Source organism: Pleurodeles waltl, chromosome 4_1, assembly GCF_031143425.1.
Source record: "Pleurodeles waltl isolate 20211129_DDA chromosome 4_1, aPleWal1.hap1.20221129, whole genome shotgun sequence".
Classification (NCBI taxonomy): Eukaryota; Metazoa; Chordata; class Amphibia; order Caudata; family Salamandridae; genus Pleurodeles; species Pleurodeles waltl.
The window spans coordinates 398,203,389-398,228,903 of record NC_090442.1 but is presented as its reverse complement, the minus strand read 5'-3'; the positions used below and the strand labels follow the sequence as shown (position 1 = coordinate 398,228,903).

The 25,515-nt window shown below is 45.6% G+C and overlaps 1 protein-coding gene across 1 annotated transcript in view; it reads right to left on the bottom strand.

Annotated features, from left to right (window-relative positions):
- The window catches only part of BMAL2 (basic helix-loop-helix ARNT like 2), a 198,864-nt gene that overhangs the window by 30,487 nt on the left and 142,862 nt on the right, over window positions 1–25,515 (bottom strand). Inside the window, exons 12-13 of the mRNA XM_069228622.1 lie at window positions 10,139–10,289; window positions 3,879–3,937 (exon numbers count right to left, since the gene is read on the bottom strand). Coding sequence (XP_069084723.1) covers window positions 3,879–3,937; window positions 10,139–10,289 — 210 coding nt within the window. The remainder of the gene's footprint in view (window positions 1–3,878; window positions 3,938–10,138; window positions 10,290–25,515) is intronic.

Below are 25,515 nucleotides of genomic sequence, written 5' to 3'. Positions count from 1 at the left end.
GTCGGGAGTCCTGTGCACCAGGCCACAGTTTCCACACTACTTCTCAGCTGGTCTGGATCTGTTGGTGGTACCAGGTCAAGCAGAGAGCCTATGGATGGCATTGACCTGTTTCTCTTTTACTTTCACTGCCTGGGCTGAGCCAGCTGGAACTTCCCCTCTTATTAGTCTTATATGTCTTCTGCCCTTCTGTCTGCAAGCTCATGGGATCTCGCCAGTATCAGGATGTTGTCTAACAAGATGCCTGGCTGTCGCAGTAGGAGTTGCCTAAGGGCCGATGTCCAGCAGCCCTGGATCACCTGGGGTTTAATTTCATCCAGCTGGTTGATGTAGGTGGAGGAACTGCCTAGCTTCCAAAGACGGGCATAAGAGACATCCACAGACTCCTCTTTGGCTTGCCGTGCTTGTCTCAACTTGAATCTCTCATAACCACGGTTGAGCTGGAGGTCAAAGTGGCATTTCAATGCTGGAACTGTGGAGTCAGAATCATCATCCCTGCCTGTGTTGGGGAGTTGTTCAAAAGGTCATAGTTCCGCACCACAGATGTGGAGCAATCTCGGGCTCTTCACTGCCCCGTATGTTTTGAGTGTAGCGCAAAAGTAGTGCTGCAGGCATCCTATTCATGGTGCCAGTGCAAGGCGGCTGTGGTAGGGTCTACCAATTGGCTGAACTTTGGCATTGCCATGATTGAGGAGTGTGCACAGCATTTAGGGGCTGGCTGGTGGCACAGGGTTCTGCTGTTGCTCTGACATTATGCATGCGCCCGAGTTCCCTTTTCACACTCCTCACACCGCCGGGTTGTGCTTATTTTGAGTGGTGTGTCAGTGTTGAACACTATCGTAATGTAAAGCAATGAGGCAATACCCTCTAACCCTTTTGACCAGGGCAATATACAAAAGTTAATATTGTATGGTCAATGCAAGGTTCCCAATCCTAGACTTCCACGGTAAGATATCTATTTAGCAATTAAACATATCCAATCTTTATTGTATTAATTGATATGTATTTTGTTTATTTTTCATAATATTTTACATTCTTGAAAAATTTACAACATATATTGCACATTTTTAAAGATTTATAAAGTTACTTATGATTCTAGGTGCTCCTAATTATTAAAACACAGTGAAGGTGAATATTGTGAAGGGGAGTGATAGTGTTATATACAATATATACAGAAGGTGGTTAAGAGCAATGTAGACTTCCAAAGGCTCCATCAATCCAGGAGGCCCTGAAGTCACTTAAATTTTTTACAATTTCAATCCACATTCAATTTCATGTCGACGTTTCGACCCCATGTATAGACATAAATCAATAGTGGGTCATCATCAGGTCTGGGGATATTTTCTATTCGGTAGCACCTAAAAATTCATGTTAATAATTATGGTCTTCTGGTCAAAGTCGTCTTCATGATTAATGGTTCAGTCTAAATCGCAAATTGGAACGAAGCCTGGACTATGGCTATCATTCGAGGGTATAATATCCTCTGTTAGATTCTGTCAATGTTGTTATTAGCGAGTCAGCCATACAATAATGGTGGCTGGGAAGTGGCTCATGGTATTTCTTTATATTCCTTTTAGTGTGTCCGCTCGTGTAGCCAGGGGAAATCTGTTGAAATTGAACACTAATCTCAGTTGTAGTCCTTTCTGCAGCGAGCCAGTGGACAGTCTTCCCCCTCAGTTCGGACAATCACAGGGATCTCTTCTGCACCCTTCTTACGTTCTTAAGTTTTTTTTGCGTCTCACACCCTTCTCTCACCTTTGAATTCTCTTCTTTCTTTTTTTTGTTTGTATTTGCTGGTGCTTGTTTGCTGCCCCTTCTATGGGTTAAATAGTGCTTGGTGGCTGTCCCCTCGGGGAAAATCCGCCTCTTTCCCGACTCACCAATGTTCCTACCCCAATCAGGCGTTCTCTGAGGCTCCTTTCCACTCACCAGCACTCTGCCACATCCTGGGCCTGCTGCACACTGGGTTTGGTGCAGCCAAATGCCACCAGGTGGAGCTGGCATAACTCTTGGGTGCTGTGCTAAACCTCGCATCCGCGGACTGTGCCGGAATAAGGGGTTGGCTGGTGGGGCGCATGGGACAGCAGGTCTACAGCAGGATTCCTGGCCGGCCAGGTTCTAGCACAGTTCTCCGGCCAAGAGCACGGCCTCTCTCCTCTGCTGGCGGACGCTCTGAGCTGGCCAGCCTCCTCATACGCCTGCCAGCACCAAACATGGCTGCCGACACAGCGTTTCTCACCACCTCAGTGGGACCGTACAACTCACCAGAGTTCGGCGTCATAAGCACATAGGGCCCTACCGCGCTCATCACCAGTGTGGCATCATCTGCAGAGAGCACAGTCTACAATGTATTTTGTGTTAGTGCACAGATCTGTAATCCTCCAGTGCCACCCTGCCACCTTGACATGTATGCAATCTATTGGAAATGCACAATATGTGATAACATGGACATAGGAGGAAGACTGCAAAGTCATTCTAGGTCCATATCAGTCCTACGACCTACATACAATATGTGTTAATGGTAAACGTGACAACATAGAAGGAAGCCTTGTAAGCAGGGCCACAGCTTCGGGTGGGGTGGCTGGGGTGTTATACCCCCATAAAAAAAATTCTATATTAAATAGTTAGGTACAAGTCAGTGGCGTAATGAAACTTAAGAGGGACCCCCTCAAAGTACATGGTGGGCCCGTCAAGCCCCTCCCAGGAGCTCTCAGGCCAGGAGTCCGCCCCCATAACTGTGCATAACTGTGTGCTGCTGAGGGGCTCCCCTGAAGCTCGAGAGCACCCCTGCACCACAGGGGCTGCGGGGGCTAATGTTATGTCACTGGTACAAGTACTTTGAGCCTGGCATGGTGAAGTGTCTGTAGTATTTCACCTGAGATTTTTACATTCCCATAATGACGAAAACACACACATGCACACTCTGTCGTCTCTGTTTCGAAAGCTTTAAAATGTTTAATAGTTTGAAAAAATATTGTGCTTTAAGTCCCCTAATAATCCGCCTTCCTCTCTCTTTCCACTGCTTCTTAAGACCCCCTTATGTCCTACTTCTCATACAATGTATTTTAACAAGATGTCTCAGTATGATTGTTGGGAAATCTGAAGCTCCCACCCCATGTCCCACTCTTACTGACCAAGCTATGCCCCTGCTTAGAAGGTCCTGACAATGACATTTCAAGCAATAGGCTGAAGCTTAAAGTGACCGGCCACCAAGCATCAAGCACATGAGAAGTCAGGTGCCAGACTGCCTGCATCTCCAGCACAGTGGAAGGCCAAGGCTGGTGACACTGCAGGGAAAGTAGCTATTAGAGGGGCTCTGCTGTGCTGCTGAGGGCCCAAAAGCGTCCTGCGCTCCTGCAGCTCCGACCTCGCCTAGTTTAAAAGAATGGGCAGGACTGTGCCATGCGGCTCGCAGGCCCCCAGGGCCCTACTTCAAGCAACACACCGCTGAGAATGGAGTGCTCGTGCTCCCGCTCACAGACACTCCCCCTTCGACTTGTAGCAGTCTCCTTTCAACTCCAGTTCAGTGCCTGCCTGCAGACTCCTTTACAGGCCAGTCAACAAAATGCCAGCAACACAATGCCTGCCACTCCAAACACATAATGCTGATGGGAACGCTGGCCCAATGGTGACTGACTGGCAACAAAGTCAACAATAAGGCAGGCTGATCGACTGACCACTCTATGCATGCTGTCCTATAGGCTAGTACAAAATAGCAATGACACTCCGATAGACCAGTTGTCTGAAGGAGACTAACAGAAAACATCTTCAGGTATTATTATTTTCTAATACATGGCTTAATGCTGTTACCCAATGAAGCTGTGAAACAACGAATGCTGCCCATATGGCAGACCTACAAATAAGCACTTAAAATGATCTACCTTCAGATGACTGGGAACCACCGTGAAGTGATACATCATCGCCTGGAACAATATGTCCCCTGAAAGGAAGAAATAATGTATTAAATAGAGTGTGATTCATTAGCAGTTAAATATTATCAAGACAAACAGCTGCCCTGCTTTGACTCAGCTGTTGTCCTCACTTGCAGTCGTACTCATCCCCGTATTATACTTTTTTTGCGCCGCATTTGCGTCGTTTTTTGACGCAAAAACGGCGCAAACTTGCAAAATGCCATTGTATTTTGTAGGTTTGCGCCGTTTTGCGTCAAAAAGCGGCGCAAATGCGGCGCAAAAAAAAGTATAAATACGGTCAGTCTTCAATGTAACACAGGCACTTCATTCATTGCATTTTTAGGCTTGCATACCTTCCATACTATATGAAAATATGTTGTGCTGATGTGCCCTGCCTGTTACCTCCCTGCGTTTAGGCACTCGTTCAGAGCCACACTCTTCTGCCACCTAGCTACTAAGACTGGTTTCAAGTGCCAATATTCAAAACATGAAACTTGTGTATAAATCAGGGTGGGAGCAAAATCTTTGTTTCAAAATACAGAAAAAAACAGTTGGCTTGTACGTCAGCCGAACTGCGTGGTTTTTAGGTTTTCTAAACTTGTGTACATCACTTATGTGTGTTTTTGCAAGCACCAGCTAAAGGCATTAACAGGTGTTAGTGACTTTTAAAATACAGAAGGCAAGAAGGGGGTAACTATCAATGGTGCAGCAGTTGCAGTGGCACCAGAGCCCAGTGATGCGAGGAGTCAACTACACCCCAATTACGGCTATCTATTACTACAGATACATGCGCACGGGGACAGTTTAAATGGCTACCATCAAGGCCATGTGATCATTTCTATGCTACTGAAGGCAGAAGCAACAGGAAGATGTGACACAGGGCTGGAGATGGCCTTAGAGGGGCCATCCAGTGTAAAGAACAAAACTGTCCTCCTGCATGGCTAAAAATCACCAAAAATAGCCATTTTAGAAAGTGGCAATGTGTAATGTCAGCTACTGCGGTTTATGATGACATTCACCGAATGGTCCTCTTAAGGGGATATACAAGTGCAGGGTAAAATGCTTTCTAAAGTTAAGATATTTTTGCAGTGTGCCCACATTAAAACCAGTAGAGTCCCTAGAAATGAGTTTTAAGGGGAGTGTACACCCAGAGACACAGATAAAACTTGTGGGGCGATCTGCAAAGGACATATATGAATGGTCTTATTATAGTTAGGTCACAGTTTCCACAGGAAGAGTGTTTTTTATTTTGCTAGTAACTGGTGCTGTTTGACGAACCTGCACAAAACTTAAAAAAAATAAAAAATCATCCACCTCAGCTCCTTCCTGGAAAGCTTCATAAACACTGATTTCTTATGTTAATTCCCATAGAAAATGTTCCTCTTCAACACCAAAAGAAAAGGATGAACAAAATGTGCATTTAAAGAGGAGCTTGAGGCGGTCAAGAATGGGTTAAATAGTTAGGAATATCTGGACGGTTTGTCTTGCTGGAGTCCCTCAGTACCCATAATTAAAAAATGAGGCCCTCCGATTGGCCCAGGGACCTTTTGCGCTTGGCAGTCATTTCTGTATTGGGAGATTGCTACTGGTCTAGTGGATCTAAACAATCTGATTGGCTTGCCGCAACTCACAGAAAAATGTTGCTGGGACTGCCATGTCCTGAACTTACACAGAAACATAAGGGGGTAGTTGTGGGTTTGAGGAAACCCAGAGGTACTGCCTTCAGAAGCCACAATAAAAAATAAAAAAAAATTAATGCCCTGGATACTGCAGCACTCCTGGGGGACTAAGCATGGCCCTTGCAAGAGGTATAGTGTTACTCCTGTGGGAGCTGCTGCACAAGGTTCAACCCCATGGCCGCAGTACCATGTAAACTTCACTAGTTAAGCAGTGCATGGTAGGGGTGCAAGTTCTAGGTAAGCTCAGTAGACTAAAACTGGCGAATTTCAGTTGTTTTTTGTATTTTAAACATTTGATTTATCTTATTTCAAAACCTAAATAAACATCACATTAACCTAACTTAGGGTATTGCTTTATACATAAATACAAAGTAAGAGTTTAACCAAACAACACTGCACAAGGTGGGGGCAGGACAAGAGTTGGAGCACAACCCCCATTTGCCCCTCCTCAGCCAAAACAATCTAATATATGCATTCCTAACAGCCTGTGTTGTAGGGTGTTTAGCCTCTTCACACTGTAGCTTAAAACGCCTTAATGCTTTGGAGGTAATAAGGGTCTTGTGCCCTCATTGTCGCACTCCTTATACGATATTTCAGTGCAGATCAGTATAGACACCAAACCTTTATTAGCACTAGGGGTTATTCGATTGTAGACAAACTGACAAACTGCCACTTATGTACATCCAGTCAGAAAGGACAGAGCATTTTTGTCAAAAGCAAATAGTGGTACCATAGATTAAAATTTAGGGAGATGGCCTCTGTGACAGTGACCAACCTTGAAGGTCAACAGAAAAACATTGTTCATAGATCAGCCCGACTTCAATACTAGGTTGAAAGGCATTTTAGTTTTATAAAAGGTGCAACAGGAATGATAAATGAAAAATGCAGCACCTACTCAATGACTACTAGTTTACAAATCAAATAGGTGCGTTGGCTGCCAATATAATCCACAAAATGTACGTCATGCAGTTTCAGTTCACACAGAGTAATCTGATCTAACAAGATGAGAACTATGTACCAAAAGGTAAATGTTAAAATGTCTTATGTAAAGGCATCAACATGGTAAGATTTCATATTCGTGCATTCATACTACAATGAATATAGAGAAAATCTTTTCTAAGAATTCCGATCCCCTCATTGGCCAGATTAGGCTTTGCATGGGCACATTTATTTTAGCTCTGGGACTGAGGCCTGTGCCCTTTCACTTAGTGGCATATCATTTTAGTCCTTTTATTTTAGCAAAAGCTTCATTTTAGCAGTTCTGTTTTATTATTGTTATCAGCTCCTCTTCCACTCAGAATTTGTTATGAATTCTTTTGCACAACATTTCATCTTGTGCTCAGCCCAAAGCTGTATGAAGCTGTACATGATAATTTACAGAGTATGGTATTGTTTGGTATTGCCAGACCAAAGAGTACAATGTCTACCTTACACAGAAAGGACATTTTATCACTTCAGGACAGTTCTCAGAACAACACATTTTCATTTTATTATAAAATAACAGCCTGCCATAAACCAGGTTGGAGGGGAACATTCCACCCAGCTAGCCAGCCAGCCATCCATCCATCCATCCTAAGCTGTATCATGTAGTTGCATTTTTGCTAGACTCAGCCTTGTCACTCCAACATCTGGGAGGACTGTCATCAGACCAACAGGCACTCCCTCCTCCCCCACTCATGATGCAGGTATGGGGGTGGGTCTTCCTTGCAGAGATCAAGTACAGGCAGATTAGGGCTAAACCTGCCATTTCTCTCATGTAGATCTGTAGTAGCGAAGGTAGGGATTTTAGATTCACTATTGTGACATAATGTTGGAACTTTGTCACAATAATAATAGTGCTGTGCATTATTGTCCTAATAATTGCAATTCATGCCTCATTACGTAGAATGCAGTTGCTCCAATAAAATATATTGAACCAGATCCTGCTTCTCCTTGTCTTCTGCATTTATGAGACTTATGCAACTGAGAGAAGGGGGTAAGATCTGTTCCACCACAACTTCTCTGATTAGTCACAGTGTCATGCGTCAGGCTGCCACAAATCACCGTTATTTTGGGGCTTTGGTGAGGTGCTGATAGCTATCCGAAAGAGTTAGGCCGACAGCTTCCAGACAATGTGGGATAAGACTCAGCCCCCCACATGCAGTGGTGCTGCCACCCAAATCCAGCAGTCTTGTCTCCCTGACGAGAGTCCTACGACAGCTTCAATTTTAATCGACAAACATGATGCTACATTTAGGGAGCTAGGTAAGCACTCACAAATTATTAGATATAAATGTTCAAATAACCTTGTTAAGTTGCTTACTTCCTTCGGTAGGAGACAGACAGTTAAAGCATAATTTTTTGAGGAGTCTATAAATCAGCAGCTTCATAGGATTTGGAAAAGTATCACCCATTTTGCAGAAACCATAGAGTTGCTAAAAATTCCTGTTCCCTGGGTGTATTTGGGAGTATGGCACTGAATGTTTTGAAATGCACATTCTTTATGTGGTCAATGGGTATAATGGGGTATGACAACAGAAATGTATTTGAAATTAATGTGACTAAGTCTGAGGAACCTAATACAGCTTAATGTGGATTTGCCTAAACTCACGCTTAAAAGTCAATGAGATGCCAATCCATAGATTTAAAAAGTCAGTACCCCACTGGAATGTACTCTATAAGCAGGTATGGATGGATGAGAAGGTGTTACTCGTTGAGATAATTAAACAGAGGGTGTCAGACTCTGCGCTGGAGGCCACAGGGCAGGCAGGAGCTATAGGTCCTCAGCCGTGGGGGCTGGGTACTTGCTTATGATGTCCTGGGCTTTGCAAAACTAGGTCAAGGGCAACCCCTTCAATACTTGATTCTGTGGCAGCAATGACAAGCAGTCGCAGGCTCTCAGGGATTAATGTAGGAGTGCATCAAGCTCAGGACTCAATGATCACACAGCAGCATATAAACGGAATGTCTGACCCAGTGCTTATCTTTTTATAAAATAAAGTGCTTTAATCATAGAATTACTGGTACAGGGCCACTGTACGCAGGGGTGAAGGCCCCCCTTGCTCTTTCCACCTTCCTCTATCTTCAGGTTAAGTATGTGGTACGTTTTTAGGCACAGGTGCAGTACTGCCCCTCCCATGCAGAGTTCGTGCCCTGTCTTTACAATGTCAGCATGACTCTTCTCACCAAAAGTGAGCCTAATCCGGAATTCACTGCAGAAAAAGAACTTTAGCAAGTTTTCTGTCTCCTCTCTCACTACTTCACTGTCTAGTGCTTCTCTATACAGCATCAGCAATGTCAGCAACATACTTCCACTGTCTAGGTAAGCAAACTCACCTCCACTATGCTCACATGAGAAGGCTATCTGCTTTCAAAATAGAATCCACAAGCCTGCAGTACTCTGGCTCACTCGAACACAAGCCACACACACATACACACACAATGGGGTGTTAGCACTAGGAACCGGGTTGGCTTGCAGTAGTGAAACTTTACATGTGTGGGCCACGAGGCTCACACTCTTGTAATACAAATAAAAAGGTCTGGTCACAACTACTGATTCACAAAACACAGTATAGTGCCACCACTGCTTCACATGCTAAATCCATGACAGGGGTGGTAACGGGGACACCCTTTGTGCACCCCTCCAACTCCAGGATAGATCCAGGACTTCGCTCATTTCAAAAGACAGGCCTAGGCCTTTGCACACACTATATTACTGCAAGCCTGGGACCAAGCAAAGGACATTCTGGTTTCAACAGGGGAGCTCTATCTGTTCCCCACTCCCTCAGGCAACACAGGGGGAGCAAACAATTTTACTCCCAAGCACTGACATCCACCCCTCCCCTAGACCAGCCATTTCCACCACACCCAGAATACTGGCAGAACCCATGCTTTATGTGTCACTGACATGCTGGAAGGTAGTTCACACCACATCAGGAACCCTAGAAAGCCCGTTCCAAAAAAGAATGTCACGCAGTGCGAGATGGAATTTCTTTGATATTGCTATAATAAAGTAACAATGTCCGAAACTAGGCAGCATCAACATTGATGCATGCTCGACCTCCTGGTCAACGGAGGCAACGCCATCAGGTTCATCAGCTTTCACCAATCTCGTTAGACTGGAATAAAGTCCTTTTTATCTGGTTACCACACTTTTCTAAATGAGGCTCGTTAATAAGCGCATAGACAGGCTGAGGTTTGCATGCGTTTGTAACAATGGCGGGCATTTTGCCTGGTAGAGAGTTCACACGTGTTTAATCGTCTTGAATTGTAATAATGCGCATTACAAGCAACAAACTGACCTTAAATCACATACAGTTGTTAGAAAGGAAAACATATATTAATCAAAACAATCGATCAATTATGTGTACACATTTTCCCATAAACGTAAACATTGTTTACTTGTGAGACCTTATCAAGTTGCAGATAATCACATACATTCATACCTAAATGGGGCACACTGGCCAATTTAAAATGTAACAAATATGGGCTTAGTCATGCTAAACAACTAATGCTGAATAAGTAAGTATAATCTGGGGAACACAATTCAAATGAAAATGGGAGAAAACTTACGATACTAATGTGTTAATTGACACAATGTACTCCAGCTCTTTAGTCCACGGATTTATAAAACTAAACCATTGACTTTTCAGAGTGATGAATGATCCATCTTTTGTTTTAAATTTGTAGTTACCCGTCAGAATTTTCTCCTTACTCTGCAACACTAAATAAAGAAGAGGAACCTTGTTAATACTTTTCAGCAAATATCTGAAAAAAGCATTGTTAATGTCAATAAGCGGGTTTATAACTCAAATTGTTTCTTCAGTCACTTGTCGGTTTAGGCACTCAGTAACACTTTATACATGCACTTTGCCATTCATCCTTACATCTGATGCATCTATTTACTCGTTCGCTGACTTGCATTCACCCATTCATCCATTCACATTAAAACACGAAACGGAAATTCAACTGGCATGTGTAAGTAAATTAAGAGGATTAAGGCACAATAAAACCGACGCCTAAGCACAGTTGGCATCAGTTTACAATAACAAAATCATTAAAAAATATACATATCAGCGGGAAGCCACCCTGAAGTACTGTTGTGCATTATGTATCGCTGTGTTAAAGTTTTAAAAAGGCTACCACTTTAAGAAGCAGTTCGTCAGATAATCATTCTATAAATCCAACTCTGAATAGTATTATGCACTGTTTATCATTATAATGAAAAACCCAATAAGACTGACATGTTGCTTCTAAACGTGGCAGCAATCTTGGAACAGTAAACAATGACATAATATAGACAAAATCTGTTCCGTGCCCCCCATCCATGGCTGTGAAGCGCTCTTATTTTCAATAAGATGTGCACTTGATAGGCAAAATGCTTCCACTCAAAGAGCAACAGAGTCAATGTCTGAGGTGGGCACACCCACTGCCTCTTTCACAATCTTCAAACCCAGGATTTGTCAGAGGGGATAAACAATGCCAGAACCCTTGCCTACTATGGTAACATGTGAGCATCAACTCAACAAAATACCTGTCAGACTTAACAACGTGTAAAATACCAATCCAACCTTAAAGACCAATTGATTTTAACATGACTTTAAAAATAAACACGTCGGGCCAACTGCATCTGTCATAATTCTTCACAATAAACAAATCAGATGTTTGTCATATGTCGTTATTTTCCCTTCAGAACCAATTCGCTTATTTCCTTGGTCTTTAGCTTGTTTCCATAACCAACTGAACCCCACCATGAGCATAAGCATTCCGAAAAGGCAAAAGCAACCCTCTTTTAAAATAGAAGCACACATCTTTTGTCCAATCAAAAGCTTGTAGAAAGGAAGATGATGCAGGCAGGGTCTATGCCCCTTTCTCAGTACTGTTTAGTCTAGCTCTTTCCCTGGAGATCACAAAAGCTATAACTCTGCCCGAATTTTTTTTTGTTCGAGAACATCAACACAGCTGCAACCACCATACCAGGGGACAAAGGTTAAGCACCTGACTGAGGTGGTAAGGAACAGCCTTGTAATGAAATGTTCTGGGGCTAGAATTATGGTATGATTTTGATAAGATCTAAATTTAGCAGCCAATAAATAAAGTTCACCAGGCTCCATTCCCTCTTCAAAATCTTGACACCATCAACAAAGGGGAACCTACAGGTAAAAAAATCAGTTATTATATCAACAAACTGGTTGATAATTTAGCTGAGTTTAACAATCACTAAAATGAAAAGCATTCCGGTTGAATCGTTAGTATCCACCACATATAATGACCCTGTCTCCCATGTGAACAGGTGGGTGAAGACTCCAACAGCCAACTAAATATAATCCAACACCCAGATGCTCGTAGCAGAGTCTCGGCATTATTTAGGCACTGAAAATGTAGGGGCTTCAGCATTAAAAATGTTGATTTACGCACAGAAATTGAGAAGCCTTTGAAACTGAGAAAGAGCGTGATTGTATTTTGAACACTTACTGATGACACTTAACCCAATAATCACTACATTGCAGTTCAAATATAGACATGGTGCCCAGAGAAAGCAACCAGTTAAAATGAGAAGGAATTTCCAAAGACCACAAAACTATGTGACTGTTCTCATCCTTGATCAAAAATAGAACAGTTCATAACACAGTCAGACCGCTATCACTCCCAAGGCTTCTGAACAGAGGGTCGAGTCAAAACTTTGTGCCTCTTTCACAAATCTGTGCGTGGTCACAAGATCCCCTCTCAATAGACGCTGATCCTTCCATGTCAGCCAGTCACCCACAGTCTGCTCCCAATGCCCTCTTTTTGTGAAATATCCAGCGCAACAAGGCCACATTTAGGATACTTGGTCTTATCCTGGCTAATATTCCCATCCCACCATGTAATCCTATTAGGCGTATAGTATACTAGATATATATATCTACATACTATGTATAATGTATAGTATAGTATAGCATAGCATATAGTTTTAAATTGTTGTACTTTTAGATTAGTCAAGTGCATCAAGCCCTCTAATGCTCTCAACGCTGCCAGAATTTCTGAAAGAACTTTTTCCTGACAGAGAACCTTACTTCATTTGTCAGTGAGCAGAGGACTATCATTGACACGATGCGGACACAGACTTTGATATACAGTACTTATTAAAGACATCTTTGGTGCATTTTGTAAGCAAGAGAGTAAATCGGAGCACAGAGGTAAGACTGCAAGCCTACACTTACCAAAAAATAATCTCTGATCTGAAAGTACTTAGAGAAAAAACAATGGGGGAGCTCATAGAGACTTTGCAAACCTTGAAATGTATCGAAACCATTCAGTCGTAGAGCTGTCCTAAACACAAAAGCCTGTGATTAGCCTAGCCTTTACAATTATAGGCCCTCATTATCACTTTGGCGGTCTTCCATGAAGACCGCCAAAACCTCGAGAGCTAGGAGACCGCCAGTGCTGGCGGTCTCCCACTCACCATATCACGGGTACTACTGGATTTCCACCACACTTTGGGTGGCAATCCGGCAGTAGTCATGCTGGCGGGCAGAGGCGCTCTGGCAGTTCCACCACCTGCTCTGCTCCGCCAGTAGGACACCGCCCGCCATATTATGGGCCATAATATGGCCTGGTGGTGTCCTGCAGGTGGGGTGCTGCCGGCGGTGGAAGCCCCTTCCGTTCCCTGCCGGACGACCTTCTCCCAGGAACAGGTAAGGTGATCGTCTGACAGGGGAGGAGGGTTGGATGGTGTGGGGTGTTGTGTATGGTGAGTGCGTGTGTGCATGAATGTGTGAATGCATGGCTGTATGCGTGTATGAATGTTGAAGTGAGTGCGTGTCTGCATATAAGTGTGTATGCATGTGAGTATACGTGTTTGGATGGGTGAGAGTATGCGTGCATGAATGGAGTTGTGAATGTGTGTATGAATGGAGTTTTGAGTGTGTGTATGAATGGAGTTGCGAATGCGTGCATGGATGTGAAAGTGCATGGATGCAGGGGGGGGAGAGGAACAACGTGGCTGAAGAGGAGGTGAGGGAGCTGTATCCCGGTGACAGGGAAGAAATTCCCTTGCACCGGCAGCCTTTCCGCCATGGTTTTCATGGCGGTGATAGCGCCGCGGAAACCATGGTGGAAACCTGGCTCCTCATACCGCCAGCGGTCTTCTGTGGACCACCGGGTTGGAGATGATCCTCTCCGGCCCGGCGGTTCCAACCCTTATGGTGGTATGAGTGGAGATGTGGCAGTCTTCACCGTCAGCCTGCCAAATGTGGTCAGACTGCCACATTTACCCTGTCGGTCAGAAGACCACCAGGGTCAAAATGGGGACCATAGTTTTGGAAAATAGCCGGAAGCATAGGGTTAACCCACAGAGGCATATCCGAACTGATGAGCGATAAAGAGTATTTAACGGCGATCTCACGTCACATATACAAATTATACACTTGAATCTGACCAGCTTAAAATAATTAGGGCCCCCAAGTTTATATCAGAACAGTCTGCGTTCTTGTCAAAGCGCCAGCTGATAGGGAAAAGCACAAGATCCTGATTGTCAGTTGTAACTAAGACACACATTCACCCGGCAAACACCGCCTAATAATACAACTTAAAGTCAGGGAGCTGAAATCCCACTTGGTTTTAACGAAGCTTAATAAGTAGGATTGCTCGTCTGTATCCCCAAATAAAACTGCCAATGACACAGTCTAGTTCTTTAAAGAAAGAATTTTGGACTCAGAGGGGGATTGAATGAAACAGGTATAAAAATGTAGGTAGGATAGTCATCTTCAATGATGTTACAGCGACCAACAGTATCTATTGGTAACTGATTCCATCCTTTAAGCTTCTTCACAACCGCTCGCAAGAGAGGCTCATTATTTAGCTTAAAAATGAGTTCCACCCATGATGCAAGTTGGACCCCAAGGTATGTAGCCAAGTGGGTGATCCCAGATATTGGATTTTTGGTGTGAAAGTTGACAAGCACCTGGGTTTGACCTAAATTTATAGCCTGAAAATGTGCCAAATTTGCTGGCTTCATCTTTGTTGCAATCTAGGGTAGCTAACGGATCATAAGAATATATTGCTATGTAATCAGCATAGGCTGTGATCCTAAGTTCACATCCCTGAGAGACGACGGGCTGGATATGATTATTATAATAAAGGGAGCGCATGTATGGTTCCAGATACAATCTGAATAATAGACAGGACAGTGGACACCCCTGTCTGGTGCCACAATAGAATCTAAAAGGGGTAGATAAGATCCAAGCGTAGGCCAGTTGAGCACTAGGGCTTTTATAAAAAGCATGCACCCATTTAAGGAAGCGCCCACTAAGACCGAAGGCAACCATCGAGGCCCAGAGGCTTTCCCACACAACGCAATTGAATGCCTTCACTGTGCCCAATAGTATAATTGCCATGTTGATGCCAGTTTTCTTGCCAATGTCGAAAGCTACAATTGCAGTATTAACATGTGCAGTAGTGTCACCTCGGGATGAAGCCATGCTGATAGTACGATACCAGACCAGACATAAAAGGAGCCAGGCGGGCAGCTAGGATCTTTGCTAATATTTTAGCATTTGCATTAATAAGAGATATAGGGCCATATGTACGAACACATTTTCACATAGACATAGTATGGGGAAAACCCTTTGATACATCTGGCCCATAGGGCGGTACGACCCACATTCCTCTGGTGGCTTGCTCTTCTTTAAGAAAATAACTATCTGCCTCATATTCCAGGATGACGGAACCTTGCTACTAATCTCTGTATGCTGGATAACTTTGATATAGAGTGGTAAGATGATTTTCATGAATGTCTTATAGAATTCTAATGGTTTAGCATCATCCCCTCCAAATTTACCAGAAGTTAATGCATTGATCTCACTGACCGTAATATCCTCCTGGAGGGCAGAGAAAGACATTCCACTAGGAAAATAAATATTAGAATCCTGGAGGTAACGTTTGAACCCAGGCTCATCGAATGCCCTAAAAGGGCCATATAAGTCCCAATAGAAAGCGGAAAATTGTTACACAGTCGCCTCTGGGCTTGTATATACAGATCCGTTGTCACCTTTTACAACAGTTAGAATGCCTGTCTGCAATTTGATGTGCCAATACTCCCCGACCTGCTCACCATACTCATGTTGGCGGGAGTGATACCTGCAATACCTAGCCACAGTGCTTTCCTTTAATTCCCTCCCTAGCTTAGCTCAATTTTCAATCAAAGAAAGGTAGAATATTTAGTTTGTTGGAGCCCCCTTTGAGAATTTCTTTAGTATGCAAGATCTCTGATCTGGTGAAAATAAACTGCTGAGTGATCCCCAACACAAATGTTTAATGGAATCCCACACAGCAAATGGAGAAGCAGTACCCATGTTAGTTTGAACAACCTCCATCTGTTCCTTAGTGATAGTCAGGATGAATTCTGGGTCCATACATGGGTAGGGAGGGAAGGAAAACCAATGTCTCTGGCTTGTTCCTGCCTGAAACTGGCACAATAACAATACAGGGTTGTGGTTCGAAGTAACTCTAGGACAGAGTTCCATAGCCACATGCTGGAATAAACTATTGCATGCAGAGACCAAATCGATCCTGGAACAGTGTTTGTGTGGGACTGAATAGTACATGTACCCTGGAGCCAGTGGATAAAGGGCCCTCCAAGAATCCTTCAGAGAATGAAGTCAGGCCATTTCAACTATAGAAGCCCTGGTTTTAAACATGCGTGGAACAGCCCTATGATTGGTCGAGTCCATACCGTAGTTCATTACACAATTAAAGTTCCCCAAGACCATGAGCTCACCTGACCACTCCAGTAACTCGAGGGTCAGCCCATTTATAACCTCAGGATCGTCAAAGTTGGGGCCATATATTGTACAGAACATATATTTTATGCCAAACAGCTGTGCAATTACCCACCAGCCCCTGGAGTCGGTTCTGGTTTTTAATACCTTGTAATCTGATAGTTTGTCTACCAGCATGGCTACACCCCGAATTGAAACAGACTGGGAGGTACAGTCAATCAGATTATATCCGAGTTGCCTACATTGTGATCTATCCTTGTAAGCTAAATGTGTCTCAGTTAAAAAGAGGAAGTGTGGCTTATACATTTGAATCTCCTCTCTGACCAGCTTACGTTTACTGAGTGAGTTTATCCCACACACATTCTAGCACGTGAGCTTAATAAGACCCATTATACACTTCCCAGAGTTTCAAACTTAGAGAGCCATCATGTGCCTAATAAAAAACCCTTGCCACACCAGTGGCTGGGACAGAAGCCCAGCCACTGGTATCCATGCAGAAGTTCCCTCGAGCACTCCAGCTACAGTGTTACTCCTTACCACGGTTCCTGGAGAATCAATGTGACTGGCTGTAGCCGCAGCCATCAACACATCAGCGAGCAGAGGATGACCCACCATATCCAAAGTTTCTACCGCATGTGCCTGGATGATGCTGGGTGGGGACGCCCAGGGTTGATACTGGTGCATGGAGCGTCGGATTTAGCAACGCAGTTGATGGGGAGCCAATTTGCCCACTGAATTTTTGAGTCCCAATCTCAATCAGACAGCTCCGGGAAGGCCTTTTCAAACAGCAGTACCATAAACTGACAGGGATCATCACCCCCTTTTCCCTCCTGTATACCAAATATGCAAATGTTATTCTGTCTCTGCCGATTCTCAAGATCCTCGAGCTTAAGTTGCAGAGAGTCCAAGGCACCGCCATGGCCATCTAGGGACTCCCCAACTGCCATTCCTGTGTCCTCTAGTACTGATAACACTCTGCTGGAGCCCAGCCATATCAGTAGCAAGAGAAGTCACCTTACTGGTGACCTCGGTCAGAGAGTGCTGGATGATAGCACTGTCAGCTCTAGTTTGAGCATAGTATCATTGAGCATCTTCCTGTTGAGCCTGTATTGTCTGGAAGATAATAAGAAGTGATGGTTCCTGCTCAGTAGTTGCTAGAAGAGAATCAGATGGAGCCTCTGTAGAAGAACTGAAGGGGGGAATGTCCCCGGGACACCAGCACCAGATTCAGGTGGATCAAAAGTCTTTGGGCTACTGGAGGTAGAGGAGTGTGGTCTGCTCAGCCGTTGCTTACTCACTTTAGTGGAGGCCTTAGAGACTGACAGGTCAGTCAATAGTCGTGTAATTAAGGCCTTAACCTCCCTTGTAGACATCACCCAGTCTCGCAATGAGCTGCCTGTAGATAAATTGCTCAAAGTTTTATTTCTCAGCTGCCAGGAAGTCCCCCTTACAGCCCTCGTGTTCACAAGCTTTTCTTGGGATTTCTTGAAGGAGCCACACTCTTTAAATGGCTGTTTAGATTGTCTGCTAGGAATAGCAATACCATGTCCAAAGTCCATCACCGTCGCATCTGCTGCAGTCGATGTTAGAGCCCCCTTGTTGCTTGCTTGGAGGGTATTTACAGGATACAAAGGGGGTTGCTCAGAGCAAGTGTCTGCACCGGCTGCAAGGGCAGAGTCCGAGTCGTATGGGCGGAGCGTTTTGGGTTTGGACAGGAGAGATGTCTACACAATCATTTCTCTGCCCCTCTACACAGTCAGTTCTCTGCCCTTTGAAACATGCATCACTTCCATTGCTCACCCCTCCATCTTCAGCCATAACCTCTGCCATGCAATTCACCCCACCAGTGTCAGCAATCTTAAGGAGCTCAGAGTTGAAGGGTGAGCTGCAACTATGTATCTATGCAGCAGTTCTCTTGAGCACTCCTGCTACAGTGTTGCCTCCTACCACAGTTCAGGAGAATCAAAGTGGCTGGCTTGAGCCGTAGCCATCAACATATCAGCAAGCAGAGGATGACCTGCCAGATCCTAAGTTTCCACTGCGTGTCCCTGGATGATAGAAGTAGCAGAGCCTGACCGGAGAAGTTCAAGGATTGAGAGCCAGACTGAGGATTCCACCAGTTGCTGCACTACTCCACTAAATCCTTTATGAGCTTCCCATCTGCCTTCAGCACCAGCTTTGCTCTGATTGCGTGTCTCCCGGCCATCACAGTTAGTGTTTACTCGAGACGGAGCCATCCCTCGGCCATTCAGTGCCCAGCGGCTATTTATGCCGTGCCTGAGCACCCCTGATCTGCTAAGAAACACGGTTGCCAACAAGCTGGGCAGTCAACTTTAGACAGCTGCAGCCTAGAGAAGTCAGTAAAATCAGGGACGTATCACAATCCCTGTCAAGCTCAGAACAGACTGCGACATTCAGTAGCGTGGCCGGCAGCAAGCCTGGGAGCACTCTCCTGGGAGTTCAACCCACCATCTTCCCTAGCCCAAATAATATCAGATCAAAGATGCATTCCCCAAAACAAAAGCTATTTCTCATTAAATACTACGTTCTTTCAGACATAAGTTATTGCAATCACTAAAGCCTGACCGGAGCTTTTAATATATTTTATTACATGCCCCTATAGCATACAAACTTGACAAGTAATTTGCTAAATAGGCGAGTGACTTGATTTTATAGCACTTGTCAAAGTGGATAACACATGAATGCAGATCCCTAGGATTTCGAAGACCAAGACTGGGGAATGTCCTCCTTGACATCTAATCTAATTCACACCTGTAACAAAAACACATGAAAACTATTCGGACTCACGTTTCAATTGACCTATTTGGAACTCCAGGGCCCACAGTAATGTAACTTAAGCTACAGGTTCCCAGACAACCTGTTCAGATGCTATCTCCACATTTTAGTTTGTCTTTGTTTGGACACTATTTTATTTTTTGCCATGTGCCGAAAGACTACAGGAACACACAAAAAAATTCACAAGTAATAAAATAAGTTGGTTACCCCAGAGTATCTAGCAGACCAAATTGACCTATTTTAATTAGATTCACTCCCAAATTGACAAACGTTTGCACCAGAATAAATTTTCCCACAACAGCAGAAGACACAGAATTAGTTCATAAGTAACATTTAGGGCCTAATATGTTATTCCAACAATAAGGACCTGAATACAATCTAAACAATCTTTCACATTAACCACAAATGCAGAAATCACTGTGACCATATATCAAGGTACATAAGCCATGCTCCTCCCGAGACCACAAACTTCACCAGAAATCTTTAACTAACATTATACCGCCCTCTTTGCCATCAGAAAAAGCTAAGCCCACCCATTTTCATGAAGACCTTGCTCAGCTAGACATACACCACAGGAACCAGTGGGTGGTCAGAACACAAGAAACAAGCATTGGCAATGCCAATATATCGCGCCAATACGCAATATATGAGATCTATTGGCCTTGGCACAGTTTTTAAACAGGTTGCAGCAGCAATAGCTGCTGTGCAGCATGGCTTAAGGTCAAGGAAAAAAAACGCTATGACATGACCAGTGTGGACCACGTCATATCACTAAGTCATATTGAAGAGCGGCCTGCGCTCCTGTGCAATATGTTAAAAAAAAAAAGAAAGGGGGAGGGGAAATCCACACAAGAGAGGTGCAGGGAGGGGAGGGGGTATATCAACAACGGACAGTGAGAGGGGAAAGCAAGACAATTGCAGGGAGGGAGTGTAGGAGCAGCAACAATGGGAGGGGGAAAAGCAACATGAGGGAGATAAAGGGGAGGAAGCAAGAATAATGTACAGCAGTTGCAGGGGTGTTGGGAAAGCATAACGAGGGAGGTGCAGGAGAGGAAGCACTAGTCGGGGCAGGAACATGGAGAAGGGGGGATGGGAGGGGAAAGAAGCACCATTTACATGGGAAGTGGGTAAGAAGAATTGTACCTCAACACAGCGTGAGCAGCGGACAGGCACAAATTAAATTGAATCAATGTGTGCTTGGTCTGTGCTCCACAGAAAGGAAAGAAAGTGCTGCTTGACATGCACTGGTCAATTAGAAGTCAGGAAAGAACAGTATCAATAGAGCCACTGAATGGTAAACAATGGGCAGGCTCCAAGCTCTTTATTGTAAACAATACGATGTACATGCGCAGTCGCAGGCTTGGGCTAACAAAACACAATTTTATTAGTGCTTCCTCTAAAGAGTACACTCCAAAACTATAAATGAAATGAATACAGATTCACCCACAGTAAATGTTTCAGACTGGGTAGATGGTCACATAAATGTGAAGACAACAATGTACCTTATTTCTAGCTACCAGTCAACACTCAGTTCATAATAATTGAATTCATCCCTCTTTGCTGAAAGATCAAGTTACTTACCTTCAGTAATGAATTATCTGGTAGACACACTGTCTAGTTGCAGATTCCTTGTTATAGAATTTCTCCCAGGCATCAGTCTGGATACAGAGATTTTTCTTCGAGCAATACCCATGTACGCTGTCAGGTGGTGGTCAACTCAGTGTCCATCATTGGCACTGTGGTCGCCGTATATGACGTTGTGGGTTGTATATAAGCCCCACCCTGGGGCACTGACATCAGTTTATTTTTATGACTTTTCATGCCAGAAGCGCAGAGCCATGAAGAACACTGACTCTGGTGCGCCAGAACTAGGGCCTGAAAGGGGAATCCCTGCCCCTAGAAATCAGTTCGCAGAGCGGGGAGGATGGGTGGGTCGGGTAAGGAATCTGCAACTAGAATATATCTCTAGCAGATAATTTGTTACCGAAGGTAAGTAACTTGTTAATCTGATAGAGACGTCCAGTTGCAGACTCCATACCTTAGGATAGATACCCAAGCAATACTATCCCTGGAGGAGGGTCTACAAACCAAGATCATACTATGAAGTCCTGCAGGACCGAACAGGCAAAGTACCCGTCTCTTTGGACCTTACTGTCCAGGCAGTAGTGTTTAGTGAATGTGTGCATTGACGCCTATGTTGCTGCCTGGCAAATATCCAGGTCTGGAACTCCGCATGCTAACGAATTGATTGCAGCAGTTGCTTTGACGCAGTGAGCACGCAACCCCCCGGTGACTGCGTCTTAGCCAATGCATAGTCTATTTTAATGCAGAGAACAACTCATCTAGAGATGGTTCTCTTCTGCACTGTACCCATGAAGCCCACAAAGAGTTGGTCATCCACTGGGAACTCTTTAGGTGGTGGAGCCTCTCCTCTGCCCTAGATAGATGTGGGGGTGAGTAAAAAAAGTAGGCAAGGTGATGGATTGGCCTAAATGAAAGAGAGTGACCACTTTAGGTAAAAAGGAAGCCCTTGTACAAAGAACCACCTTGTCAGGATGGATGGAAATGAAAGGTGGCTTTGAAGGAAAGGCCTGCAGCTCACTCACTATGTGAGCAAAAGTGAAGGGACCAGGAAGGCTGCCTTTAGAGTAAAAAGCAGAAATGGACAGTTATGAAGTGGCTCAAAGGGAGCACACATCAAGAAAGTAAGAACCAAGTTCAAATTCCAGTAGAGCATTATGAACGGAGAAGGAGGAAAAATATAGGTAAGACCCTTCAGGAATCTACCTACAATGGGAGATTTAAACAGAGGGTTGATTGGGTAGTCTCAGAAAAGCAGAGATGGCAGACAAATAACCTTTGAGGTTTCCCAGAGCAGAACCCTGCTGGGCTAGAGAAAGAACAAACAAAAGAACCTCAGAAAAAGGGGCACAGAAGGGGGTCAACAGACTTGTCTGAACACCATGTCACAAATTTGTTCCATCAACAGATGTATACCGTTTTGGTGGAGGGATGCCTGGCTGCCAAGATACCATTACAGACTTGGGGCAGATGGTCAAAAGATGTAAACTGCAGCTGCTCCATCTCCATGCAAAAAGGCAGAGACTGGACAGTTTGGCTGGAGATCCCTCCCCTGCTGATGCGACAGAAGATACTCCCGAAGTGGCAGTCTGGTCAGAGGATCTATGGCCATGCTCAATAGCTCTGGATACCAGACTTTTCGTGCCCAATCCTGACCCACAAGGATTACCTGGGCCCGGTTGTTCTTCTTGAGAAGTGGTATGGACAGAAAGGCGTACAGGAGGCCTTAGCTCCACTCGAGACGAAAAGCGTCACTGAGAGTGCGCCGCTTTGGAAACTCCAACATGCAAAACTGTTAACATTGCACGTTCTCTAAGGAGACAAAGAGATCCAACCAAGGCTCTCCCCACTGCTGAAAGACACCTTGCACCACCTCCAGACGGAAATGGCATTTGTGATCGACTGGGAACTGTCGGCTGATTTTGTCCCCTATGGCATTCAGAGAGCTCACCAGATGTTGAACCACCAGGGATATGCCCTGCTGTTCCAGCCGTGTCCAGAGGTGGACAGCCTCTTAACAAAGGGTCCACGACCCCACCCCACCCTGCTTGTTGAAGTGCCACATGGCGGTGGTGTTGCCTGTGAACACCTGCAACACTTTCATTTTGAGAGAGGGAAGGAATGCTTTCCATACCAGTCTGAGCATCCAGAGCTACAAAGATTGATGTGGAGTCGGGACTCAGACCGGAGACAAGACGCCTCTGGTCTTCGCCTCTCCCATGTGGCCTCCACATCTCAGGAGTGACACATTTGTCACTACTGTCAGAACTGGTTGGGGAAGGGAGACGGATCTGCCTGTGACCCAATCGTGGTCCATTATCCACCCCTGCAGGTCTGGCGCAGTTCCCTCTGAGACCTGGATCATGTTGGAGAGATTCCTCTGATGCTGTGCCCACTGGAACTTCAGGTCCCACTGCAGAGCCCACATATGCCATGTGGCATATGTGACCAGCAGTATGCAGGAGGCCATGAGGCCCAGCACCCTCAGTCATTCTCCCCAAAATCCAGGATAGAGGCTGAAACATCGGTATCATAGCCTGGATTTGCCACTCGGGAGGATAGGCCTGACACTGCACTATGCCCAGTGTCCAGAACCGCGTTGATGGAAGGGAGCATTTGAAAGGGAGTCAGGTGTAACTTTGGCAGGTTTATAGTTAACTTCAGCGAATGCACAAGGTCCACCGTAGTCTGGAGGTGGCAGACAACAGCCTAGGGCGAGCCCACCTTCAAGAGCCAGTCGTCGAGGTAGGGGAAGACTCAAACCTCTGACCTGCGCAGATGAGCTGCAACCACCGCAATCACTTTGGTGAACACCCGAGGGGCACTGGTGAGGCCAAAGGGGCGCATGGTGAAATGAAAATGTTTGTGGCCCACCGTGAACCACAAGTAACATCTGTGAGCCAGCAGGATGGGGATGTGAAAATAAGTGTCCTGCAAGTCCAGCGCTCCCATCCAGTCTTCTGGGTCCAGGGCCGATAAAACCTGAGCTGAGGAAGCGATTGAGGGACCGAAGGTCTAGGATAGGGCAGAGGCCCTTGTCCGTTTTGGGTACCAGAAAGTAGTGGGGATAACATCCACAACCTATTTCTGGCACAGGAACCCTCTCTATGGCTCCCTTTGCCAAGAAAGCCACAACCTCCTCGCAGAGAAGTGCCAAATGATCATCCATCATGCAATCGTAGGATGGTGGCATGGATGCAGGGGTAGTCTTGAGGGGGAGGGAGCAGCCCCTTCAGACTATTTGCAAAACCCACCTGTATGACGTGATGGTGTGCCAAAGGGGCAGGTGATGGAGAATCCTGCCTCCGACTGGCCCGAGGCAGGATTGGTTGGGAAGCATCAGACTAGGAAGGTTTGGAGGCTGTGGCTGAGGGAGGGGGTGGTGGACTGGCTAGACCGCTGGCTCCCTTATCCACATGGACACTGGATCCTACGTCTCAGGCCTCACAGAGTGGGCAGTATGCACAGCACTGTGGCTGGCGGGCGACGGACGTGGCTGGGCACCCATTCTGGAGCCACGAAAGAGGCGAAAAGCAGAATGAGGGAGCGAAGGGCAGCTGCAAGGCCTAAGGACCAGGCAGAGTACCCAGGACTCCTTAAAGCGTTTGAGCACAGAGTCTCCTTTGTCTCTGAAGCGACGGGTGCCATCAAAGGGCATGCCCAGAAGAGTAGATTGGACATCCCCTGAAAAGTCTGATGTCTTCAACCAGGCGTGGTGCCTCAAGGTTGCCTTCGAAGTAACCGCCCACATAGGATTGTGAACTTAGCTGTGTATCTCCTGTCAGCAACAGCTTGGGAGGAATGGCCCAGGTCACCTCCAGGACCTGTGGCAGCATTTGCGCAACCGTGTCCAATAAAGTATGTGAATAGCGTCCCAAAAGGCATGCAGTGTTCACAGACCGCAAGGCCAGGCTGTAGGAAGAAAACAGCTCCTTCCCAAGATGATCCAGCCTCTTGGATTCTCTATCCGGGGATGTGGAAGGGAACGCATTATAGGCCCTTGAGGCTTGGATAACCAAGCTCTCAGGGGTAAGTGTTGGGTCAGGAACACTGGGTCGTTAGGCACAGGCCAATGGCACCGGGCTATTGTCCTGTTCACAGGAACCCCTGTGCTGGAATTGGACCAGGTACTGAGCAGTGAGGGTTTCACTGAAATGTAAAGGGTTTTGAATGTGGAAGCACCAGGCTGATGCACCTCAGTCAGGTGGTTAGTCCTGACTGCCACCAAAGGCAGCTCGAGACCCAAGTCCTTGGCCGCTCTTTGCACCACCATGGAATAAGGCGCTCCGTACTCTGTAGCGACAGTAGGGGGGAAAAAGCATGCCAGTCCCCCAGTTCCTGAGCCCAGTCCAGGAGTCTTGAAGCTGGTATTCTAAAGGGTCCATCAACCCACTCATACTCTCACCGAACTTGCACCCATAAGAATAAGGTCCAGGATCTGACCTAGGGCACGAGGTCCCCGCCGAAGTTGGAATTGGCACTGAGCGATGACAGTCCGGCTCTGTGTCTGCAATAAGAATGGGATTGACGCTGATCACGGGCCTGGGCGGCGTCAGAAGCATCAACATCGGAACTGTCATCGGGGAAGGTCGCAATGGTACGACCGACGCTGGTTCGGATCTGGAAACGGACCCCTGGGTGCCTGCCAGAGCTAAGGCTAAAGCCGACGATGCAGAACCCGAGGGGGCCCCTACCAAACCTGTAGGGCCCAAGGGCGCTCAGACAGGGGAAGACTGCCCAAAGATGAGGCGCATGACCTTGTAAAATTCCTTCAATTGAGCAGGGGTGGCTCGGACTCCTGGAACATCGGGA